This window comes from Toxotes jaculatrix, chromosome 9 (assembly GCF_017976425.1).
Source record: "Toxotes jaculatrix isolate fToxJac2 chromosome 9, fToxJac2.pri, whole genome shotgun sequence".
NCBI lineage: Eukaryota > Metazoa > Chordata > Actinopteri > Toxotidae > Toxotes > Toxotes jaculatrix.
Genome location: NC_054402.1, coordinates 887,003 through 913,354, shown reverse-complemented (window position 1 = coordinate 913,354; position 26,352 = coordinate 887,003). Strand labels below are relative to the sequence as shown.

The following is a 26,352-nucleotide window of genomic DNA, read 5'->3' as shown; positions in this document are numbered from 1 at the left end:
TAAATTTGGTTGAAAATACACTTTTCACTCACACATTAAAGCCACACAGCCCGTATACCTCCCACTCTATGGCGAATTCCTCAAGCATGCAAATTATTTAATTGACTAATGATCCCAGAGAAGCGTGATGTAGATCACAGGTGTCTGACTGTCCACCTCCTTTGATTTGAAGGTTCGATTTAAACACAGGCAGAAACAGTGACAGACGCAGACAACCAAAACACAGGCAGAGTAAAAGATTAAGACAGGAGGCTGTAAAGAAAGATGTTAGTGAAGAGTGTTACAGAGAAACAGGAAGGCTGACATGGAGGAAGAGAGGTGAAACAGAATAAGGTAAAAAAAAAAAAAAAAACAGAGGGAGGAAAAGAGTCAAAGAAAGATGAACAAAGAGAGAGAAGGAGAGAGAGACAGCTGCCAGTGTTAATCAGTCAGAGGCAGCAGCTCTGTGTCTCTGGTTCTCTAAGGCTTAATAGGGACAAGACCCTCAGTGTACTTACCCCACACACACACACACACACACACACATTTCTATATTTACTATTCATCTAACTCTGTTTTCTTTGTTGTCATTTTAAACTTCCTCCTGTGCCATGTTTTCATTCAGTCATTAGCCACATGCAAAGACTAAAATGTGCCCTGAGTGCCTGTGGGCTGCTTCACAGTAAATGTCCTGCAAAGTTGTGATTAAAAATGAGAAATGATGAATGAATTTAACATTTTTGGAAGTTTTCTTAAATCTGTATTTAGTTGGATCGCATGAGCTGCTCTGTAAAGTTAACAATTACTCTGACCTTAATGTAACCTAGGCATTTATCCTGAACTTCATCCAGAATGATCTCGATTAGCAAAAATATCTAAAACCAGGACTGATCTTACATGGGTTAAGGCTAGGGTTAGCTCCCTCTCTCCCTCTCTCTCCCCCTCTCTCCCCCTCTCTCCCCCTCTCACACACTCACACACGCGAACATGCACGATCTTTCACTGTGACGTCACACAGTACGCACTTTACACACTGCACTGAGTCACTTCCACTCACTTCACCTCAGCAGAGTGAAACATCTGTAAGCAAGAGCAGCAGCAGCAGCCGACGCCCAATTCTTTTTAAGCGGCGAGACCACAAGTCCTAATGGAAACAGTCACCTTGTTGTCCACTAAACAACAAAGCAGCAGCAGAGAGATTCAGTGTCTCAGAGAGGCTGTGTATGATCCAGACAAGACCGGGATGACCACGAGAGAGAAAAGTCTGTACTGTAACAGTGCTGGGCAGTACATTGTAATGTGAGCTATACACAAACATGCATTTTACCATTGTATTTTTATAATGTAGAATAATATGTATGTGTATGTGCAGTATATAGTATAATATTAAGCACTATAAAGGTCACCATAATGACTGTACTCTATAAATAGCACCAGATGTAACAACATATAAAAATAATATGATGGTGTTTGAGCTGTTATGAAGGAAAGTTGGGACAAAATGCTGAATATAAAAGAGATTACATTTGGAAATAAGACTGAAGTGTAACAGATTCACCACAGACACACTGCAATCCTCTGTAGGTGTGTTACAGAAATGATTTAGTAACTACAGGACTTTAACTTCCATGACATACAATAAGCTAAGTAAACAAATTAATTAAATGAAATAAAAAAAAGACCCTCGAACCCCCAGAGGGAAATCAATGTGAGAAAATGAAGCTGGCATAAAAAATGTCATTGACTTACCCTGCAGTATTGTTAGCTGTTTGCTACTATCCATGATGAAATTACTGATTTAAATGAAAATAATAATACTCATAATACAGCCATTGATTACTGTGACTTTAAAAATAGAACACGTGTGTTTTCCTCTTTTATTATCCTGTTTCCCACCATCAAATATACACACACACAAACAAACACACACCTTGCACCAACTAACCCGTACCTGCCTGCACACCGCTGTCTGAGCTCCCCCAGAACATCTGGATATTTATCATAAAATGCAACCATACCCAAAATCCAGAGACAGTCTCACTGCAAAGCTGAGGCTGTAGTCACTTTCCACTGCAGCTGTGATCAAACAGACCAAATGAAGGCTTGACAGACTACAGTGATGCTGAAGTGAGCTACGCTGCTGTTGGCCTTGTCTCACTATAAGCATACAAATAATCTCGATGAAAATACCCCCTACGGAACAGCAAGGTCCCCTCAGAATTCAGGAATAACTGATACCACAAGGGGCAGAAATGCCAAAGTAATGCGAGGTCACACAGTAAGACCACAGACACATAACTTCCTGCAGAAATATATAGGATTATTATAGAGATTAATCGCTTGGAAAGTTCTGCTGATAGTTGCACACTTCGGGTACATTTTGCACGAAGACAGCAAAAGCCAACGTAACCACCAGTAATTTAAAGTTATAGGTTATAAACATGCTCAAACTGAACCGGTATAACATGCAACAACATACCAGAGCCCATGCACTAGGCCGCTATTCTGTATCTTAACCCATTTATCCTTTCAAATTAGACAACAAGCTGTGGCAGACATCATAAATATCTTTCCAGGCGTGCATCACGTTACACATGTAGGTGGAAAAAAAAAAGACATGAAACAACGCGTCCCCCCACCGGATCACTGCGGTACCCTGCACCCAAATGCAGGCCGGCGTCCCTGCAAAAAAAAAAAAGGAAAAAAAACACCATGCACCTCGACTCCTTGCTCTCACACAGGGAATGGCAAAATGAAACGACATCCCATGGAGAAAGCAAGCATCGTGTCGCCCATCTATCGGCCTTACCTTCAGCTTCAGTGTCAGGTTTTCGGGTTGCTCTTGTCCTCCTCTTATACCAAGACGTTGCTGGGCTGAATCGATGAGGAGAGCGGTTTATCAATGGAGGGAGGGACGCTCCGCTTTTATTCCAGCAGGGTCTTCCCTCGTTTAGTCCTTATTAGAGGAGGAAGCGGTTTGTCTGGGCAGTTACAGAGGCAGTCCGTACCGTGGAAATACAGTGCACTGGCGCATTGAAAGGGCGCTGCGTGCCTGCAGCGGTGACCGCCGGCCGGGAGACGCTGTCGGTGCTGAGGATGCGAGCCGGTGGAGGGTGGTGATGATATCCATAGAGGTCCCCGTTTCCACCTGACACAACCTCTCCGTCCTCCTCCTCCTCCTCCTCCTCTCCGCTGGCGATGCTGGAGAGAAATATCAGCATCAGTGCGGTGAGCAGAGAGAGAGAGAGAGGGAGAGAGACGGGGGGAGGGAGGGAGAGAGCCGGGGGGAGGGAGGGAGACCGTCAGTGATACAGTTCAGCATTAAGCCACCAGAGGCCGTGTTTTACAGCAGCAGACACGGTTCAAAGACAAGAAAAGTAAAAATGTTCAAAACTTTCAAACCCCACTGATTTATGGGAACTACGAAGAACACAGGCTGCTGTGTCTGTTCGCCATTTTATTTGTATTCGTAATCACACGTAAAATAGCGTTAAAGGTTAAGCTAGCTGCTAGCCAATGGTAGTTTCAATGTAGTTTCCACGCTGGCTAACCAAATGTTAACCACCCTTTGACTAACTTAAAGCCAGTGATGAGCTAAGCTTAACCTGCCCATGGTCATTTAAAGTTTTCTGTATAACTAAGTAATAAACTAACTAACAAATGAACTGGCTAACTGACAAACTAACGGCCAGTCCCGCCCCCTTTTTTTAAAACCTCTGTGTCACGTGGAAGAAGTGGGCTGCAGCTCACGGCTGTCAACCAATCAGAAGCTTACATCCCAAAGTTTAAATAATTCAACCTGTTTCTGTTTTAAAGTGCAGCCCTTCTTCAAATGCTAATGGCATCACACGCAGTTTGTATGGAGACGTTTGCTTTGTTGATTTTCAAAGTGAAAAGACATTAATACACCTCTGTGGCAAAAAGACACAAAAATTAGACTTTATTAAAATTATAATTCAGATTTCATGAACTTTAAACAAATATAAATTAAACAGTACATATGGCCTGTGACAACATAGTCACCAACCAACCTTTTTGCCGGCTGTTCAGCATGGGGTGGAAATATTCTGCACAAAGAGAGGGAAGAATGAATTTAAACATCTCACAAGAAATATCAAAGCTGATTGAAAAATCGGTTGCCACCCTTGTACAACACTCAGACCCACTTGGCCACCCTGGTTCAGAGATTCAGGAGACACCACTGGTGTCTTGCTTCAGGCCACTTTGACATGTGAACAGGAGGAGCCAGATCAAACCAATGGAATCAAACCAACCCAACCAACATTAGTCTTTTCCAGTCAGTCTGTGTGATGGTCCTCATGTTATACATCAATAGTCAGTAAATTCTGTTAAAGCTGCAACCAAACATAAAGTCTGCAATTTGGTGAAAATTTGACAAGAGTCTTTACCAAAACCATCGGGGGCCTCACAGCCCTGTTCCAGTGTACAGAGGCAACGTTCTCAGTGAAGAGCTAAGTGCTCGTGAGGCCTCTCAAGAGTGAGTCTGTTTTGGAAGCTCTGAGGAGATGTATTAAAAAAAGAAGCATAAAAGCAGGTCAGGCTCCACTGGGTGTTCACCACATCACAAGCACAACTTGTGAATATTAAAGAACTGGTTTGACCGTTTCTCCCCATCTTCTGCTCGAGAGCCGTCCGTTACAGTTCTGCTCCTGAATTATCCCTTCTCCTTCAACATTTAGCCATCATCCAGGCCTAGATTAAAATTCCAGGTTTCAAACCGTTTGCAGCTGAGTTTCTCTGCAGTAACCAACACATGTATTATTTAAGTCTTTATGAATTTAGCTAAGCTTGCACTCTCACCTGAGAAAAAGGCCTACATTCAAATACTTTTGAGAAAGTGGAGGCATTGGAGAATCTAGAGCTCATATTTTAATTAAAACAAACAGTTTTCAGTTAAACCTTGTTAAAATTGCAAACTTTCAAAGGCACAATATTTAATTGTAATTGACTATTTTAACATTGTGTTATTGATCCCTTTACGTAAGTAAAAGGCCCGAGTGCTTATTCTGCTACTGGAAATCCATAAAGTGTATTAGACTGTGTAATAACGTGATAGAAAGACATGACCAGTCCAGTTTCAGTTTGATAACAGCCCGGTTGTAAGAGAACAAATTCTCAGCATGGCTCCTTTAACACAGCGAGGGAGGAGGAGCCTGAGCTGAGGAGGAGCGCCTCTTCCTGTCTCCTGAAGGAGGCGTTTCTTCACATGTCACATATAATTTTTAGGTGAAAGTGTCCTCTGCTTTGGACACAGTTTAGCCGTCACGTTGCTGTGTCGTGGACCTCGTTTATTACATACAATGTCGGAGACCATCAAAAACGTGGCGATATTCGGAGCCACGGGAATGACCGGGCTGGCGACGCTGCCGCAGGCCGTGTCTGCAGGTGAGGAACAGGGATGGACAGAGTAGGCCATGTACCAGTGATTTTTACTGGTCAAACTGTGTTCCAGACACACTCAGAGAGAGGAATGGGTGTCTGTTTGGGTCAAAGCTTGAGTGTTATCCGTTAACCCTGATACATTTTATTAGTTAAACTTGTAAAGGTCTAATAATCAATAAGTTGATTAGGTGAGTTTACACAGAAGTTTAGGTTTCACAGTGTCAAGCTGTGGACATCTGCTTCAGCTATGGATTTATAGCTGTGCAACAAATTACTGTAATACAAACAAAGTGATGAGACTGGATGGAATTGTGCTTATAAAATCGTTATACAGTCTAAGCTTAACTTTGGGTTTTTCAGATTTCTGAGTTTAGTCATAACATCCACATCCTCTCAATGTTTACAGGTCTTTTTAAAGCATCAATACCAATACAGTCTATCACCATATAACCACATTAAGATATTTGGTCAAAACTAGGGTGATTTTTTTTTTTTATTTAGTCAACATGGGTCATGTCCTACTTTAACTGTTTATTAAGGTTGTAACAAATTTAATTTAATGTAATTTTATCAAACGTCTTATAGGTGGAATTTTTTAAAAATATAAACTTAAATTTAGTACTGATTGAAATGTTCTTTATTTATAAATTCACACTGGAATACAGCTTAAACTGTAAGTCTTTCTGTAATTAGCTCCATTTTTGGATGGAATTCCTTTAAAACACTTAAGTTCATAAGACAGACCCACATACTCACACAAATCACATACACAGACACATCAAAATGTCATATGATTCATTTGATTTAGCAACATTTTCATTTCCTTTCCTCCCTCGCACCACAGGGCAAAAAATGTCAAGTCATGGTAGACGTTACAGATCAGCATTGTGCTGAGTCACAGCAGGCTGTGACACAGAGAGCTGATAGCAGAAGTTGTTCATTATCTTGCCTCTACAGAAAGGGCGGGATCGCCCTCATGTAGAAGAGAAAGTAATTACAAAGCTTTCAGACAATATTATTATTCTGAGTCATGTTTGAAGAAGTTAAAATCTTGACCTGCTGTTGAATTTTACTGTCAGCCTTTCCATGTTTACCAGGCATGCAATGCTTACCGCGCAATAACCAATCAGGTGAAAGTGACAGTCTCAGTGTGAGGGATGCCAACCAGGGGAAACAGTCAGTGTTTCCCCAAGGCTAATCCCTGCAAAAGCAAAAGGGATTCTGATTCTGACTGCACTACTGTCACATATAAAATAATAGGTTGTTACCTTAGGGCTCATGTGGTCAACATCAAATCTGGACTTCAAGTTAAAAAGAAAATCTGCTAATTGTAAGATAGAAATTGAAAGTCCATCCGTTGCATTATTTAGATGGAAAATGGTGTAATATTGTTCAAGAAAGGAAGGAGAAATTCTGTCGAGTTATGACATATGACCACAGTATTAGCAATATATTTAAATGGCCTGAGGCTACATAATCATTATATACGTTATCATACATGTGTTGCGAACATACAACAAAACTTTAGTTTTGGGGCAATGATTTGATATCTGGAAATTTCGTGGCAACAATGGTGTGAGTACATGTTGTGACTTTCTCCGTTGACCTGTTTCACCTCCATGTGTCCTCCTCCAGGATACAATGTGACCGTGCTGGTTCGGGACCCTGCCAAGCTGCCTGCTGACCACAAGGCGTCCAGAGTGGTGGTGGGAGACGTGCTCAATAAAGAGGACGTGAAGAAGACCATGGAGGGCCAGGATGCTGTGATCATCATCCTGGGCACCAGGAACGACCTCAGTAAGGCTCCACAGTTTGACAAAAACACACAACCAAGCAAACCTAACAGAAGAAACTGTAGTTAATCATTCATCAAATGATAATTTAGTTTGTAGGTTCTAAATTTGCACATTGTGCTTTTGAATTGTTTCTTACTGTTGTTGCTTTGGGCTCTTCTGGCATGTTTACAGGGTTAGGCTTAGCTCATCATATTTCTGGCACTGCTTATTACAGTTCACCTTTCCTTACATAACTGACCATGTTCACCTTCCACCCGGAAGACTTGTTTTTAATGGTGTAATAATGTGAAATGTTCGCTAGAGGTCGCTATAAGACTTACACAAGAGATAACCCTCTGTGACGTTATTGAATTAGTTTGACACAATCTGAAACACTCTGTATATAAAAGGGAGGATGACATTTATGGTCCACACTAAAGAGAATATGTGTGGATTTCTCCGAGCCAACATTTACATGATTCAGTAAGTGACAAATGGATTAACTGCAGATAAATAAACTTAAAAAAGCAGCAAATTAAATTCAATTAACAAAGCAACATTTAGATAACATAGATACAAGATAGGGTTCAGAAAAAGGTACAAAAATACTACTATTAACCAAAATAAGACAAATGAGAATACAGAAACATGATCAATTAACCATATTAAGACCTGCATTCAAAATGTCCCATCAATAACAGGTAGCTTCCTTTCAGTTTTAAATGACTTACACATGAACTTGTAAGACATAGTTTAATGTTGTTGGTCTTCTAAAAAATGGATTTACGAAGAACGAAACTATACCTGAGTCCTGCTTTGGAATATTTGGTTACTTTCCACCTCAGTACAATCGCTGATTTTCTCTGATGTGCGCTCATCAGGCCCAACCACTATGATGTCTGAGGGAACCAAGAACATTGTGGAGGCCATGAAGGCTCGTGGGATCCGCAAAGTGGTCGGCTGCATGTCGGGTACGTCTCACTGTTATAGAAACCATAAGAAAGCAGACAGAGTGGTCAGAGTAAAGAGGTGGATTTGAATCTAATGTATGTGCATTTGCATGTCACTTACTGAACTTACTGTCCACTGCCTAGATTACATCCTTCTCCTCTCCTTCCATTTTTTTCCCCTGTTCACTCTTTTCTTCATCTTCATCCTCCTCCCTTCCAGCCTTCTTGCTGTGGGATCGCTCCAAAGTCCCGCCCCGTCTGGTTCCAGTGACAGAGGACCATGACAGGATGCACACAGTGCTGAAAACGTCGGGGCTGGACTACGTGGCCGCCATGCCTCCTCACATCGGTGGTCAGTAGGAAACACAAACTGAGAGCTTTAATCGAAAAACAAAAATGGAAGAAAACCCTTCAGAAACAATGGATTCCAAGTTCCAAGCACTTTTTGGAATCTATGTCCTCAAAGTTTTATTTGTTTTAAGAGGTTTTAATAATAATAAAAACACATTTGAGACTGTGTAAGACTCAAGACACTACATAGTGTAGATCTGCCCCAAAGCAAAGTTAAAAATAAACATGAGAAGTCAAAGTCAGAGGCAAAGGCAAAAAGTTTTACACAGTCCAAGAAAAAAAAACATGAAAGTAATTTACAACTTAACGAACTACTTTATCTTTGACTTGTTTTATCTATTAAGAGCAGTTATAGAGAGCAGTAATATGTTGTCTTGTGTTTCATTTAATTTTTTGGTTCTGTCTTGCTGTCTCCAGGCGACCTTCCTCTGACAGAGAATTACATGGTGACCGAAAACATGCTAAAAGGAAGAGCCATCTCTAAACATGACCTGGGACATTTCTTCGTCAAGTGTCTGTCCACCTCAGAGTGGGATGGCAAGACTGTTGGAGTGTGGGGAGAGTACAAATGAAATCCTGAAACAATAATCCAAGCATGAAACACAGATCATTGATTGTCATTCTCTATTTCCACCAAAACACAAACACAGAGAAGAGAAATATATTTGTTGAGAGATAAATGATGGGAAAGAGGGAAGAAAAGATGATTGTTTTTTTAATAAGCCACTAACGCTTTGCTGTTTTCACTTCCATGATTATGACTGAGCAGCTTTTGCTTCGTTCTGGCTCTGATTTCACTTTTATGATCAGAGGCACATAGGGGATGTTTTAAAAGTGCTTTAGCTATAGCTGTTTACATGTTTTAACATAGGTTCAGTGTTTTCACATGAACAGTCCTTGTATGTTCAATGTTTTGTTTCCCATCATGGAGCATTTTGTCATGTGATGCCTCCCGTTGCTGTTCTGATATGGAGTAGTCCCCCTTTTTTACAGCTGCTGAAAATAAAAGACTTTATTGTACAAAAGGTTGTGGTGAAAGAGTAAAGTGTCATGTGAATGAGCAGTAGCCAAAGGCTGTTTGGTGCTAGAGTGACACATCAACAACTATAATAAAAAGAAATCACACAGTACTACTCTACACAGGAATTTACCGAAGTCCTTACAAAATAAAATGAAGAGAAAATGATTTATGGGATAGATGAGCTAAAGGTGGCGTCCTGACGGGGACATTTCAGTTTAAAGCACCGTACAAACCTCTGTAACTGAGTAATGCTCTGTAAAGTCTGGATTTCACTGAAGAACAGTGCAGGAAATCGTGGGTTAGTGATGTTTATTTTGAAAGAGACTACAACAAGCTGCTCCATGTCCTGGCAACTTGACTCTTTTCTGTCCAATGCTCAAGCTGAGGAGGAGCCAGCGCTGTTTTTTCAAAGTTCACTCGTGTGGCGAAAAAAGTCGAGTGGTGGAATTTAAATCGAATCAGAGAAGTTTGACATGTCCGACAGTAGAAACTCGAGTCGACTGACCGTTTTCGTCCCTGACGAATGCAGCTCTCAGGTAAATGAGTCTCCGTGTGAGACAAGACTGATCAGCACCAATGCACTTTTTAATAGAGTTAAAATAACTTCTCCTGTGGACGTGTACATGTGTAGGATCCACATGTTTTTTTTTTTGTTTTTGTTTTTTTGCACTGTCGATATCGTGTCGTCATGTATACGTTTTAAAAGAGAGAATAGAGAATAGAGAATAGAGAATAGAATAGAGATCAGTTTTGTAACCTGATCTCTTTAAAAGTTTGTTTTTTTCTCACACTAACTGTTTACACGGTAGATAAGACGTGCTGAGGGAAGACGTCCTTCTGTGAAGTTCAGGGTAAAATGCGGATGCTCTGTCATTGATGTAATCATTTAGGAATTAGTGCCATGTAATTTACATAATAACGTGATAACACCGGACATGGGTCTGTGTGGAACCGAATCAGGGCGGAAGCAGTGAAGTTACAGGTCTACATATTATATCCGTTGTGTTATTATCACTATGTGCGCAATGCACGTAGTTCAGCGTGTATTTAAAAACTTCTCTTCTGGAACGTAATGCACGCAGAACTCCACTACCCACAATGCCCCTCGTCACACCCAGATCCAGCCCCCAACTTTAAACCTTCGGCGTGAAACTCAAATCAGTGGCGGGAGAAGGGGCAGAGAGAAGGTTAGCGAGCTGTGGCGTTTCGAGTTTTAAACCGAAGCGATTGTTTGAAACTGTTTTTAACAGCTGATCTGTTTCTGAACGCACCGAGTAAAACGACTCACGTCCAACTCTTTTTTTTTTTTTAGGTCGAGGACGAAGCGGGACAGCGGAACTTTACAGCAACGGTCTGAAGAAACTCACCGAGCAGAGACGGAAAGTGATTCAACAGGTCGGTTTGTTTAAAGACGCTTTACTTTTAAACGGTTTAAAGCTAACCCGCTAACGGTTTAACCGCTTTACTCTATTAGACTATTTATTGCCTATCAGAATAGTTCAAGTCAGTCTAAGTTAATTTACTTTTCTATTCGATGGCTTCGGTCGATAGGTTTTCTGTTTCCGTTACACCCCCCCCCCCCCCCGTTCGCAGAAAACAGATAAAGCTTGACTATCACTTTAACAAGGTTATTTTAAACCGTTATGTGGTCAGAGCCCCAAGTGATGAGGTCGTATTGGAACATTTACTAAAAAAAAAACTTTTTTGTTTGTGCTGCATAAAACTGTCACTGATTGATCTACTTTAGAATGAATAGCATACGTGGTTCGTCACATACATCAGTGTTTTCATGTTATTCCATTCTTCTTTTGTAGTATGAGAATGTTTGAATGTCAGAAATAGCACTGTCCTATACTGGGTACAAATTTGAGAAACGGATCATCTACAAAATGTTAACAGTAGACTATTTATAGCTGTAATAGAGGTCAACCTAACGGTTTATGCCTTCCTTCACAGTTTAAAGATGATCGTGAAAGGGCAGAAGCGTAAATTCCCTCCAGAGAACGTGGAGGTTTCAGACAGGAGCAACCCGACCTGGGAGAGCCAGCGACAGTTTGTGTTTTCAGTTTCCCTGAGCAAGTATCAGCGGAACCAGGAGCTGCCAGAACCCAGCCTGCTGAGGTCCGTTCTGATAGCCAACACACTGCAGATGATCAGCCAAGAGGCTTGCAGGGCCCCCTCTGTAGACAGGGAAGTGTCACCTAGCTCTTCATCTGTGCTCCCGTCGAAAGAGCGGGAGAGTATTTTGTCCGAAGTTCCAGCAGCAAGACACCACTCTGCCGTAGCGGTTACTAACAGCTGCCCTGTGGTTTCCTCAAATTACTTGTCAGATTGTGTCACAAGCAGGTTTGCAGCAAGCTGCCACTTGAACACATCCAATGTCCCCCTGCCAGTAGCAGATGAAGATGAGGACTGGGGATTGCTGTCCATCGATCCTGATTTCTCCCTTTCAGCTGCCATTTCCTCCATTCTCACCGCACTGGACTCTGCCATCGACGGGAGCCCTCAGGCAGTTCCGCGTACTCCTCTCCAGTCCTTGGAGAACCTGCCGAGGTCGCCGGAGGGAAGTGTGGCATGGGCAAAACAGGGAGTCCGAGGTTGTGAGAGCAGCTGGGAGCAGCATGAGGAGTGCAGGGTGCGGGAGAGCAGCATGGAGGTGATGAGGTCCAGCTACCTCAGTGATCTGACTGTGGAGGATCTGTTCCAGGATATAGACACTTCCCTGCTGGAGAGGGACAATGGAGGGACATGGGAGTGCATTAGAGGCAGCAGAGGGGGATCCCCGGTTGAGGACTGCTCTGGTACCTGCCGCCTTTCTCTTTCTCTTCCTCCTTCTCATGATGAAGGGTGGCTCCTGGCTAGAGAACAGGATTTCTTCAAACAAATGAGAAGTTGCCAAGTGAGATAGTTGCTCCCGCAGTGTTGCTCTAAAATTTGTCAGATGCTGAACATCCTGAGTTATCTGGAGCAAGAAAAAAGCAGCAGCCAGTCATGTACTGGTGTTAATTCATGCAGTGGGTCGAACGCTGGGTGACACATGGGACAAATCCCCTGTGACACAAGTTTAAAATGATAATTGGAGTTCTTAGAGAATGTGATTTGGCTGGAGAACAGTTGAAACACTAATATTATAGGTCAAATCTTCTGTGAAGGAATCCTTTAACTGCATATTTATCAATTAAGTATAACAGAGGCATGATATCAGATGCTTATAGGTCAGGTCAGGATTTTAAAACGTGTTAGTGACTGAAAACATCTGCATATTTATGATAACTGGTTCAGTCAGAAGGAGAAAAACATAAGAACCAGCATTTTTACAAAAAAAGAACTTTAACTTTTAATGTTTGAAGTTATCTTTAACTAGGTGATCACCAGTTACACGTATGTCAGTAACCAGTAGGTGGAAGTTCAGTAAGATTACATTTCATTTATGTAATTTACCCTGTGAATATTACACAATGGAAAAAGTGCAACTCTTAAGTTCCACTCAACCAAAGTATGTCCCACCTGAGACAGTCTGAGTGCAGCAGTGGAGCTCAGGAGACACCTGGGTGTCCTGTAACGGCTCAGTGCACAGTCCAGCTCAGAAACACGGACGTGTTGATCATAGAGCCTTTACAGGACTGTGACTGTGTGAGACATCCTGATGAATTTGTATTGGGACTGTACAGAGACACCTTCACCAACAGGGATGCACCGATAGCACGTTTTTTCAGTCCAATTACACGTACAGGTGCCGGCCAACTGAACGTCACGCTGCCGTAAAGTGGTATCAGTACAGGATACACACTGAGTACAGGAACAGGGTATCGGTATCGGTGCATCCCAACAGGTGTCGCTTTAAAATCACAACCACTAAATAACAGCTTCTGTTGTACAGATGTAGTATTACTGTTTATCATAGTGCTGTAGTCTCAGCCATATTGGCTGATGGAGTCCGGATGGTGCTGACCTCCACCCTGTGTCGTTAACTCGTCAGCAGGCTCATGTTTTGTCTGGTTTACCTCTGATTTATTGCACTTTTGTTAGTCATACATTTTAAGCCTCGGCCACGTGAGCACGTGGTTTATGTTTTACTCTGTGGTAACGTTACAGGTGAGATGTGGCACTAAAACGCTTGACAGGAGAATCTGAGATAAACTGTGTGAGGACGCACACGATGTCTGTCTGTTTTCGTACGTTTTCTGTTTATGGATCAGAGTTGCTTCCTATGCAAAGGTCCTTTCAGAACAGCAGGGATGCTGACTCCAACTATTTATAAATGTTAACAAGATGAGTAATTTATTGTCACACCATATCTGACAATTCACTAATGGTATATTAATACACTGTCATGGCAGTTATTTAATTTACTTGTATTTTCTCTGTAAACATTTGAATGTTTATGTTTTGAAGTTGAGGGCAGAATGCTCAGACATAGTGTATTTAGACTTTTGTTGTTTAAAGAAGGCCAATGCTTGTTTCCTGTGCGGCTGTTTTTAATAAAATGTGAAAATTAAACCATGTGCTTCATTTTCCTGACTGAAGCATCACACAGCACTGTGTTAATGCACAGAACACATTTACTGCAGGTATCTGACAAGTTTGGAAATGTATGTAATACACATTCACTGCACATTTCTGTGGCCTCGCACCTGTTTTATGGTATTTTCATTTGTTACCTTGGTGTATTTAGAGAATCTGAACACCGGTGAAAGATCATCAGACTGAAACGCTCCAACCAGAGAGGTTTCAGTTTCCGGCCTGTGTCTCCACCTGATCAGACCATCCAGGATGTCAGTAAGTTAATTACACTGAGCTGAACAAAACACAGTGACAGCGTCAGTTTAAATATCCTAGAAGAATAGGATTTACAGGTTTTTAAGTTTCTAATAAAACACTCACATGCACAGGTTCATTAAAACTACAAAGCCTGTAGTTTCTGTTCTTCCATTGAAATCACCTTAGAAAGGATCCGTTCACTTTCAGCATGGACAGAACAATTACAGCATCCGATAACTTTTACATACAGACGAGTGAGTATGGTTTCAAACATACTTGTCCTATAAAACAAGGATTAGACAAACAGTGTGCGGTACCTTTATGATGGAGGGCAGCATGTGGATCCATGGGGACGGCTTCACCCACAGTCCGTTATAAATGCCTGTGAAAGTCACACGTCTGAGTTGATAGAACTTCAGTTTTTTGGGTGGGGGGGTGGGAGGGGGGTGTTTACAGTGCAAACAGCTTCACTGATGAAATCTAAGGAGAGAGCAGTAAAAAGCCCAGGATGACAAACATGAGGATGTAATACAAGGCAAAGTTTTTTTTCTTTAATTTACGATTGTCTGATATGAATACATGATTTTACTAAACTACAACAACATACGCACCAACATGGACAGAAGCAACTCAAGTTACAGTATCAGGATATCGGCCGGTTCATCTGACAACAACTTTGATGGTAAAAGAAAAATAACTGGTGTGAACATTAAAGTGCATTGAAGTGTTCATTAGAAATCACACAACAGGTCGTGGTAAATACGCAACATTTGGTTTTCCACTGAAATGAATCACACCCTCAATCAGCACGATGAAACACTTCTTTACCTTCCATTTCTTCTTTTCTTCAGTCCCTCTGTTCCAACCCTTTAACCCTATTCATTACTGCTCTGGGGGTGTGGTAACATGTTGCACTACATACATGCAGACACCAGGGGGCGGCACCATGAAGGAGGACAGCAAACACAGTGCTTGTGAGCTCTTTAAGGACGACCCAAACACAGCAGAGTGACTCCTTTCACACAGGAAATCTGATTAAATAAGAAACGTTAATGTTCCGCACTGTTTGAAAGGCTCAGTGCAGGTTCCATGTTAAACCTTCATTTAAGGAAGTAAACTAAAGTTATAACAGGTTCACTTGACATTTCACTGCAAGATGCATTAAAGTGGTGCAAAAGCAAGTAAATCCAACCCAGCGAGCCCGGGTGAGGACCAGCAGTTTGACTGGACGGTAAATAGTCTGGACGTGATGTGAATACGTGAAATATAAAGAGGAGGAGCTGAGCAATGCACCCAAATAAAAACAAGTGCAGTTATATGTGTGTGTGCAAGAGTTTCATGAAGTTGAAATGGCAAGTGCATCCCACAGGCTGTGTTCAGCACCAAGTTTTAGTTTCAGCACAGTTATATGAAGACAATATCTGTTAGTCCTGAACCTATGACCCAAAAAACAACATGACAAGAACACATGCAACACAAAAGTGATCTGAAAACAAGCAGCCATGCACCAGAGGTTTTGGTTCGAGCCTCCGTGTGCCATCCTGAGGCTGTAAACACACCAGCTGAGCCTGTATGCTGAACACACCACAGTCACACCAGTGTTTGGGAGGAAAAGGAGCACATCTGCCTTTTGGCCCAGGCAGGTTGCCATAGTCAAGTCAGGCTGGCCCTTTTACATGTGCAGAGAGTGATGTAATGACCACTCACAAACTGTACGGCGGTCCTCTCGCAAAGGCTGAATCTCAAAACTCTCATCTCAATTCCTCATGACTATTATTAGTCTCTCTTCTCTGGATGATTTTTTTAAAAGGAGACTAAAGAAGACAAAATTAAGACAAGAATTCAGATTCAGCCCACCAGTCTGGGTGTTTTATCACTGGTTCAGGACCGAGGGATCAGAGGTAGACCTCCTGTTTCCTTCCTCTGCCCCCCTCCCTCCCCCCCACAGCTCAGCCTTTGTTGATGGTGTTGTATGAGGGCTGTGACCCCGGCTCCAGGGGCTTACTGGGATCTTTTTCGGTCAGGTAAGGGGGCGTCTGGTCTTCGTGTTTGTCCTCCACGATGGGCTCCCTGTCCTCATCCTGCTCAGACTCCTCACAGCGCGGCAGCTGCAGGAAGGTGGTCAGGCCGTGCAGGTCGGCCATTTTGTGGAAGGTGCGCAGCAGGAGGTACATCATCATCAGACCCACAAACAGGTAGGCTGTAAGGAGGGGCAGAGAGACAGGGGTCACACGAGGTCATTTACTCAAACTGTAAATTACCTGAAACCGACTTTTCACCATTTCTGAAATATTAGACGAATCAGGAGGTTTGGATAAAAATAGCAGAAATGATTCTCCTCAAATGGAGTAAGACTCTTTCCCATAAGGAAACTACTACATTATCAGACTCTTGCCATAAATATTTACATGCTCACTGTCAGTTGTTATTAACAGTCTCCTCCATTCATGACTGCTTGAGAGAACACAAAGAGCAGAGGTCTGAAAATGTAGCCGAAGAATTAACGTCAAATCCATTTCACCATAAGGAGGACGAGAGCGGCCTCAGGTAGGTGGAAACCTGAGGCCGCTGGTGGAAACAGAATCTGCTCAAGATTTGTTTTTTCTGCTCTGATTGTTGAGTTTGCCTTAAAGAAAAGCTACGCGGTTTTCTCCTGTCACATGTACGCACTGAACTGCCCCACATAGACGCCAGAGTCCAGGTCCTGGACAATAGTCTCTCACTGTACAAGTAGGCCAAACAGTGCAGGATTACAGAGGCCTCAGCTCCAGAACTGTGCAGGGGGAAATCCTGAGGCACACAGGGCAGCCCCTGCTGGTTCCATACTACGGCACCACGCAGATGTGGACCTATGGATTTTATATGTACAGCTTTCAGGAAGCTTAAAAACTACTCAGAGCAATCTGCCTGGATAAAGATAATCACTGCTCCTCGTGGTGAAAAACATCACTTCGACGAGTTGAAGGACTTTGACTGTTCAAACTCAAACCAAACAAACCAAAATATTTGCTCTTCAGCAAGTCACTAGAAACGCTGTGCTGTCACGGAGAAGCCTTGCACCAGCAGTCTGGATCTTTCCTACTTGAACTTTACATGGTCAGTAATATGTGGAGAGCGTTTCGACATGTTTGCAGGCCCCTGTAACAACACAACAGATTTCCCACTGCTGACTGTGATGGATCATTTACCACCACTGCGGGGCACGCGTGCTTGTTTACAACATATTTACATATGATCGGTTAGAACACACAGTATTTGAGCTGGAGAAACAACACTGGATTCAGGAGACGTCACAGCATCAGGCTGTGAGAACAACAGGCCACATCCTGCAGCCGGTCTCTGATCCTCCTCAGAACCTGCAGGGACCGTTTGGCTTAATCTGACTCGACCTACATCGTCGTTATATTACAACACAGCCTGAGGCTGTTCTGTCTGGGCCTCCTTCCAAACTGAAGTCAAGGGATTCGCGGAGGACAGGACTCAGAGGCAAACACGGCGACATGAAGCAATGTCCACCCCAGTGTCTGTCCTCTGTCCATCAAAAAAACATGAAGTCCTCCAAATTCAAGCCAGTAGGCGGAAGAAAGTGTTTATCAGGCAAAATGTGCTTTGGGAAATAAAAACTGTCACATCCTAAACCCAAATAAATCCAAGGTTCATCATCAACGGCTGTAAAAAAAGAAAAAAGGATTGTTGTGTTGTTGTTTGTTTGTCATACTGTTGCAGAGGAACAAGCCAAACTGAAGAAACAAAGATGTTAAACACAGCATTACCTGATGCAGCAGAACACATTCATCTCAATAAGCTGTTCTGAGTGTGTGACATTCACTGCGGAGCTCTCTGACTTAGACCACAGAGGAAAAAACAAACCAAAAAAACAGCATGACTTTCAGACAAAAAAAAAAAAACTAACTCCAACCCTGATCCAATTACAGAGGAAACCAGCACACAGACAGAAAAACAAGAGAGCAGCTACAAAAATAACCTCCATCATGTGACAGTCACATCTTGATCTAAACGAGAACAAAGAACCGCTGGGTTCCAGAGCGAGCTTTTATGAAGAAGCACATTTATGGTTAACAATCCAACCATATAGCTGTGAATAGTTTCAACACTAATAAATGATATTTTCCTGTCAAGCCAACACAGTCCTGATAGTGGTCTGAAGTGTTCTTTTAAATAAAACCACTATACTTTAATTCTGTTGCTTATTTTACAGCTTTATAAATCACACGCTCCAAAAAAAAAACAAAACAGGTAGTATAAACTAACAGTTCCACAGTTGCCAAAATAATATTGCATTAACATAATAAACACTTTAAAGTTGACACTGGCTACCAACACTGTACTGGCAGACAGTCTGATCCCACACACTGAACCTTACATTACAGTCACGGTTCAAAAGTAAACTTCTATCAAAACTCCTTATTTCTTACTGAATAATTTCAGTTCGGTTTCATGAGGTTCTCTGAAAACTCAGCTCATTAAGTGACACAGAAAGCTGAGCTTCAGTTAACACAGTGTTAACAGATAATGTTAGACAGCAGTTTCATTTGTGAGGAACCAAGAAAGGAGAAGCAGTGTGAGGTGACACTTCTCACATGTAAGGTGAGAATGAAGATGGCGTGCACAGCTGCGAAGGTCAGCTCCTCGCCTCCAAGCAGCAACACGAACACCATCCTCCTGGAAACGTGTTTTTAATGCTCTTCTGTTTTATACTGTCAGGAAATTATTTTTAAAATGCAAAGAACTCCCTCCTCTTCTTTTCTCTAGAATACAGAAGACGTGGAGGAGTTTCTGTGGCAGAGACGTGTGAATCTGTGGGTGGTGTGATCACCTGACACCGTCAGGTCAGATGTAATAAGGGATATGCTGCTGGACCTGCTCTCACCTACAGCTCTGCAGGCATGTGGCAGCTCAGTGTGACTCTGTGAGTCTGCTGTTAGCTTTCACTTTAACATGGACCGGACTCCAGGCTCCGCTAGCAGGTACTGATATGAATTTCACTGCGTCATGGATCAGGATGAGACAACACCTTCTTGTCAAACACATGCTGCCAATGACCAAGCCTTAAAATAGGAGGCGAGTCAGCCTGGGGACGGTGACTGGAGAGACATTCAGACTCTACTGTGACCGTGTTAGACATCAGAAGCAAATGTGACGAGAGGACAAGAAGACAAAAGGTACACAACACCTGTGTGCTCAGAAAAAAAAAACACAGACATACAAAACATCAGCCATCTCATCTCTGACCCTGCCACAATTACAAGTGAAAGAAAAGACAAATATGACTTGGACACTGGGGACACTCTGGGCTTTAGTCTCATGTTACTGTATTTAGCCATAATTCAGCTGCACTAAGATTCAGTGACTGAACAAACTAGTTCCTGATCTATGAGGGACACAGTAACAACTGCACTCACCCATGACAGAGACCTGATACAGCTGCCTGTACTTCTGCCCAGGCTGTGTCCCTGGAACGAAATCCCCCAGTCCGATGGTGCACAGTGAGATGAAACAGAAGTAGATGCCATCCAAGAACGACCAGGACACCTCCACTGCGCTGAACACTGCCGCCGGAGCCATAAAGAAGCACAGCACCACCAGAACCAGCAGCAACAGGAAGTGGACGGCGCTGGCCGGCCGAGGCTCCATGCCTGAGCGCTGCAGGAGGCCGACTGGAGCGAGGACCAGAGGGTACATGAGCCTCTGGACGCAGGCGGTGAGCACCAGCATGGTGAAGGGGACTCCTATCAGGGCGTAGACGATGGAGAAGGCCTTCCCAGTGTCAGACAGAGGAGTGGTGTGGCCATAACCTGGAGATAAAGGAAGGAGACGTGTATTGGAGGAGGAAGGAAACAGACACCAGGCTTGACCAAACTGTCTGTGAGTATTTTAGTTTTCTGGAGTGTGTTTTCATCTCAGTGGTTTCTTTTTACCACATGCATGTGTTGCTTTAATGCTTCGGTGAAATAAAGACAGTTTTCCACTCCACTGAACGATAAAGCTGAAGCTGTTCTGTATCAGCACAGTAACTGTGAAGCACCTTTAATCTCCATCAGTCAGATGGTTCAGGGAGCCTGTATGCAAACTGAGAGGACGTTCAGCCGGACAGGCAAAACTCGCGCTACACTTTCACTCTCTAATCACTTGCTGAAGAGCAGTGCAGCAGAGTTCCAGGTGAGGCTGCTTCACCTGTCACACGACAGGTAACAGCACCACCTAAACTGGCTCCTCAGTTCAAAATCAACAGCTGTGGCCAATAAAAAGAAACTAATGCAGAGAGGAGGAAAATAAAAGACAGACTCACAGCACAAAGCTCTCACTGAACAACAGGGAAGTGTAGCTTTGCTGCTGTTCACCAGGCAGCAGCGAAGTAACTACTGTGACTGAAACAAGTGAATTTTGACTGGACCTGATCTCAGCTCAGTCTCCTCTGTCAGTTAAAGAGATCTGTGGCAGCAACACATCATAAAAACAGCCGCAGTAAAGAAACACTACAATAAAACAACAAAAAAAAGCACAATTCACTCAGACACAAAACAGACCAGAGTCTGCTGATAAGACAAAAAACCCCATCATGCATCTGTGCAAAAGGACTGTTTGTACAAGAGAATGACTGAACATCAGTTACTGTGCAAATGATCAAACTCCAGAGGGGTTAAAAAAAGTCACTGTTTATTTGGTTTGTGAGATTCAGACGTCTGAGATTCATCAACACAAAAACCTGAAAACAGATTCAGTCACACAAAAAACAGCAAAGACAGCTGAGTGTGAAACATCTGGAGACTCTGAAACAAAGTGAGCAGCCGTTCGGCTTCAGAAAACATTTCATACTCTACTGTACAAATCTTTCTAATTAAATCTTAAATCAATAAAAATCTTTACTAAATTAAAATGAGACCAATTCACAGTGTCAAGCCACAACTTCATGACATCAACTTCCACAATCTGATTTTGCACTATGGTGCCACTACTGAAGTGGACCCACTGCCGTTCTCACACAGTTATTCTATACAATCAGGGATTATAACAGACATTTTGGAGCATGCTCACTGTCGCTTCCACCTCCAGATAAAAGGTCACCTGACAGCTTGTGTTCTTTCTCCTCTCACTGGCCTGGACTGAGGACATTCAGGTTAAAAGCAGCACAGACAGGCGACAACGCTCTGAACATCAACATCAGCTAAACACATTAAAACGTTTAAGGAAGTGTAACGTAAAGGAAACACAGGCAGCATTGTGAAAGAAACTCATGCACCACACGGAGCAAACAAACATCTCCTGCACACAAAGGTGACTCCTGTTCTGCTTCATGCATGACTTCACATTTCCTCCGTGGCCATGTGAGTGTCTGGTTGGCAGCAGCGTGTTTGTGAACGTGGCCGTTTTCACAGTAGTTTGAAGCGACAGACTCTGAGTGATGTTCCTGCGATGACACTGGCAGAGGGTCCGTCAAACCCAGCTTAAATCTTTCTGCTGATCATTAAAGTGACACAGCATTTCAGACAAACACAAGCTCCAGAACACGTTCAGTAAAGACACGATATTAAACAAGTTCAGGCACCGTTTTTTTTTTTTTCATGTGCTTGTGAGTTCCTGTGAGTTAAAATAATACCTGTAATCCTGGTCATAGAAGCCTGGACAGGCTTTCTGTAAACATTAACATTATCTACCAGACAAACTATGCACCAAAAACAAAAGGCCTTTAATTAAATAAAGTGTGGGTTTCAAAACACAGAAAACAAAGCAAACAAAAAAGAGAACTTGAGTGTTTTTAGTTGTTGGTCTGAAGTTCAGTTACTTCCTGTCTGGCTTGTTTTTCTTCACAAAGCGGTGCTGGATTTTTATTTTTTTTCTTGGAACAGAGTTTGATTCTGTGGCTGAAATTACTTTGATCAAAGATGTAAAATGAAATTAGGAATTAAAAAACGCTGTGACTTTTCTCTCCTGAAAAGTGAGTAACTTTCTCAAACATGCTGCACCAGGAGGCCGTCCCTGCACCACTCTGCATTCTGCATCAGCATCCTGCTTCGACAGGAAATACAACACATCAAGGACACGATGACAGACGCATCAGCTGTAAAACTACACCAGCCGGAAAGTTTTGTAAAGAGTATCTGAATTAGTACTGAACCACCAGCTGCTCTGTGGTTATTCTGCTGCTGCAAATGAATGTGTGTCATTAAATGTGAAGCAGGGTACGCACAGCAACTTTCTCAGGATGTTCCAAACAATACGAGGAGCTACGCTGCCAGTTATCTGGATAAATAAAACTTTGTTATGTGAGAAAGGTCCTGTTGATCAAATAAGTCATAGCATTTACCACCAAACAGAATCACACAATTCTTTGATGAAGAAAAAAACAAAAACAACTCTTCATCTTATGACCGTGCCACTGACCCCCAGGCCTTCAGTGCAACAACTGCAGACACAGTAATGGTCTCCGGCCGCCGGTCTCCGGTCAGGCCTTGATATGCAAATCGTTGAGATATCGAAGAGCTCGAACGCCAGCGACAACAGATCACACGGCAGCTCCAGTAGAAGAAGAAGAAGAAGACGAAGACGCTGTACAGCAGTTTTTTTAGGGGCTGGGTGGAGCTCGTCATGATGAGTGAACATAAAATAAAACATTCACCAGTATAACCAATATGTAGAGTACAGCACATGTAAACGCAGCCTTTAACAGCTGCTGCTTAAAATCTTAACTGAAGTGAGAACAAAATCATTTCTATAAAGGTTTAGTCTATGTTCTGGAAATATTCTGGAAATCTAAAACATTGGCCAGAAGGTCAGTGTTCATATTCAGGGAATGGAGCTCATTCCTCCCCATCATCATCACATGAGCTCTGGCTTTAACCATCCTGACAGGTAAACCGAACCATGCTTCGGTGCCATCTCATACTGTGTGTGTTTCCACTCAGGTCTGAGGCTCAGCTAACAAACTAAATGTCAAACAGCAACTTCATCCACTTACTAAAATGATGTGGGTAGAATCAGGGCGAGCAGGTGAGTGAATAGTTCAGCCGCACCTCAACATCACAGCTGAGCTTCCTGTAGGTGACCTGGCCGGTCCCACAAGAACACCTGTGCTACAAGAACACCTGTGCTACATGAGTCTGTGCTACATGAGTCTGTGATACATGAGTCTGTGCTGCATGAGTCTGTGCTGCACGAGTCTGTGCTGCATGAGTCTGTGCTACATGAGTCTGTGATACATGAGTCTGTGCTACATGAGTCTGTACTGCATGAGTCTGTACTGCATGAGTCTGTGATACATGAGTCTGTGCTGCATGAGTCTGTGCTGCATGAGTCTGTGATACATGAGTCTGTGATACATGAGTCTGTGCTGCATGAGTCTGTGCTGCATGAGTCTGTGATACATGAGTCTGTGATACACGAGTCTGTGCTGCATGAGTCTGTGCTGCATGAGTCTGTGCTGCATGAGTCTGTGCTACATGAGTCTGTGATACATGAGTCTGTGCTGCATGAGTCTGTGCTACATGAGTCTGTGATACATGAGTCTGTGCTGCATGAGTCTGTGCTGGGGCCCAGCTGAACCCTGCACTTCCTCTAACATCCAGGTCAGGTCTGCTCAGACCAGGCTGCTGAGAGACACCACACAATGTTCTGAATCCATCCCCCATCACCAACTCTGCTTCTAATTTCACAATAAGAGCCCCGGAACTTATTATAATTTCATACATACCGCGGAACTTCCCATTTCTGCCTGAGACGTGGGGAGTTTTTAGAAAATGATCTTTGGTTTAATCATGATGCACAGATGAAACGTACTTTCCCTCTGAGCCGCATCGCTTTGTGTTTCCTCACAGCTGCTGCTCGTCTGACACATCCCGACACGTGGCAACATAACAGCATCAGATTCAGACAGGTGCTGTGTCTGTTGTGTGTCTGTTGTGTGTCCGTGTGTCACTGTGAGGGTTTAAACTGTTACTGTGATGGGATGTTACGTTGTTAACCTGTTTTACGTCCTGTAAAACGGCACCAGGTGACTTTCCTCTCTCTCTCTCTCACACACACACACACACACACACAGAGAAAAACTTCCCGTGTGTTTGGCTTGAACTCACCGACAGTGGTGACCAGAGTATTGGCGAAGAACATGGAGGACGCCAGGTCCCAGTTGGAGGACACGGAGGAGTTCCTGAGGACGGAGACACCGTACTTGTTGGCCGTTAAAACTTTGACCAGAAAGTGTTCGAGGGACGCGGCGTTGACGCAGCTCTGATTCAGAAACTCCTGCTTCAGCGCTTCCATGTCACGGCGCAGCTTGTCCTCCACCGGCCGCTCGATGCTGGAGAAAACCAGGGCTCCGAACATCAGGTAGATGATATAAAAGAGTATGAAGCCTGTAAGCAGCAGCCACGACCTGCCCACAGAATGCATGACTTCTTTTACACCTGGATTAACATGAGCGAAGCTGCTGAGCGAAGCTGCTGAGCGGAGATTCCCTCTCTGCTTCTGTGGCTCCCGGCCTTTCTTCTCTGTGTGGGAACTTTTTAGGGGCTGTCCTACGTGAACTTGAACCCCTCCTTGTCACCGCGTCCTCCTCCCACAGTAGAAGCAGGAGGGTGTGTTCATCTGAGGGCAGTAAAGTGCATCCTGGTGCCGCGTCCTGGAAAAGTTATCACAGCCTTCTGTCGCTCAGCAACACATTTAGTTATTTAAGTTTTTGAAACTTGCCTCTGTTCTGAAGACAAAAAATAATCCTCCTGCTGTTTCTTTGTTTGTCCTGGAGGAGACAGAAGAGACAGAGTGTGTAATGACAATAACGTCTATTCTATTTGCAAAAGGTTTATTAGTTAAATGTATGTTTATTTATCTTATTTTCCTCTGTTTTATATTTCCATTGTGGCTGCCATCTTGGTTTTTGGTTCAGTCTAACAGCTGCAGATTTCTGTTTGTCTTCATGCTTCATTTCGTTTGTAGTAGGTGTGAGCCTGTATGTTTGTATAATGTGCTGTATTCTGTAATACTGTGTTTTAGTGACATGGCTTCTCTGGCGGTTGCGGCCCTTGGTTTTCTGCTGGTCCAGATGTGGCCCTCATGTGGCTCTGCAGTGGCTGAGTCACTGCCATCATTCTGCCGGGCTCTGCTGCCTACCTGCACCTCTGAAGCTCGCGAATGATCACATTACATCTCACCTGTTTAATCTGTGCAGAGAGCAGGTGTGAAAAAGCCATTTGGTGGTTTTTATGTGTCAGACTGTGTTTTGGCAGGCAGGAGAGCAGCACAGGCTTAAACCTCCAAACCAAACCCTGACTGGCAAACACTGCTTTGACTGGTATTGATCTTCTTATCTGATTCTTGGCAAGAAGGTGAATAAGATGCCAAAATGTTTAACTACTGAATGCAAGAGGTGAATGAAACTTTGCTGAAACTCCAGAGGCTCAGATGTGAATTCCTGAACCATGGGGCTGTAACCCAGCACTTGTTTTTCACAGAGTTTGCTAGGCCCAAAACAACACCCTCAGCAGGCCCCGGTAACTTCTCCCGGAACACATCGCTGGCTTGTTCGCGGTGTTTATGTAAAAGGCCGACTGACTCATGCAGTGCCAGCGGTGAGGTCAGGGCAGTCTGCTGCCCAGAGGCCTGTTTTCTACCTCGCAGTACAAAGCTCCGTTATCACAGTGCAGCAGGCAGCTGCTCTGACTCAGCAAAATAAAAAGTGCTTAACCCTCTCTGGACCACAGAGCTGCCTCACTCACATCACCAGAGAGAGAGAGATGCTGGTAGCACTGGTGAACCAGGTGATGTCTTTAACCTCTGAAAGGCTGAAGTTTCCTGAGCAACGCTGCAACAAAACACCTGATCTGCAACGGAAATCCTCAGCCTGGGCTGCGTTTACTGCAAATACTCAGCTTTATCCAGTGATATGTTGAGATCTGTGAAGGTACTCGCATCAGCATCACTCACATGAGCTAAACTTTACTCAGCCTGACCATCTCAGTGTCTGCATAAACCTGTATTAATGATTACATGTGAACGTGCATCTCAACTCGTTACCTAACATGTCTGGAGAAACGAGTTGGAGTAAGAGATGTGGTAATGCGTGGTGTTTGATCTGAGGACTGATAGAAGTTGATGCTTT

The 26,352-nt window shown here is 43.3% G+C and overlaps 3 protein-coding genes across 4 annotated transcripts; 2 read left to right on the top strand and 1 right to left on the bottom strand.

The window, feature by feature from the left end:
- Positions 1–45: 45 nt before the first annotated feature.
- kcnk6 (potassium channel, subfamily K, member 6) lies at positions 46–24,746 on the bottom strand. 2 transcript variants are annotated; one of them, XR_005894564.1, is made up of 5 exons: positions 24,332–24,746; positions 19,664–20,056; positions 15,206–16,440; positions 14,862–14,869; positions 46–58 (listed from the first exon to the last, which is right to left on the bottom strand). XR_005894564.1 is itself a non-coding variant. In XM_041045890.1 (3 exons), exons 1-3 carry the CDS (start codon positions 24,645–24,647, stop codon positions 16,190–16,192), a joined length of 960 nt encoding a protein of 319 aa, XP_040901824.1. In that variant the 5' UTR covers positions 24,648–24,746; the 3' UTR covers positions 14,773–16,189. The 2 variants fall into 2 exon arrangements, 1 of the variants encoding a protein (XP_040901824.1); XM_041045890.1 differs by lacking the exon at positions 46–58 and having other exon boundaries at positions 14,773–16,440.
- Positions 5,212–9,483, top strand: blvrb (biliverdin reductase B). The gene is made up of 5 exons (XM_041045892.1): positions 5,212–5,385; positions 7,018–7,179; positions 8,039–8,128; positions 8,328–8,459; positions 8,876–9,483. The coding sequence occupies exons 1-5, from the start codon at positions 5,301–5,303 to the stop codon at positions 9,028–9,030; spliced, it is 624 nt and encodes a 207-aa protein (XP_040901826.1). The 5' UTR covers positions 5,212–5,300; the 3' UTR covers positions 9,031–9,483.
- sertad3 (SERTA domain containing 3) lies at positions 9,912–13,998 on the top strand. Its single transcript, XM_041045891.1, is given in 5 exon segments — positions 9,912–10,015; positions 10,562–10,666; positions 10,792–10,874; positions 11,436–12,271; positions 12,274–13,998. Coding segments are annotated over 2 exon segments (876 nt in total). The 5' UTR covers positions 9,912–10,015; positions 10,562–10,666; positions 10,792–10,874; positions 11,436–11,442; the 3' UTR covers positions 12,321–13,998.
- Positions 24,747–26,352: the final 1,606 nt, after the last annotated feature.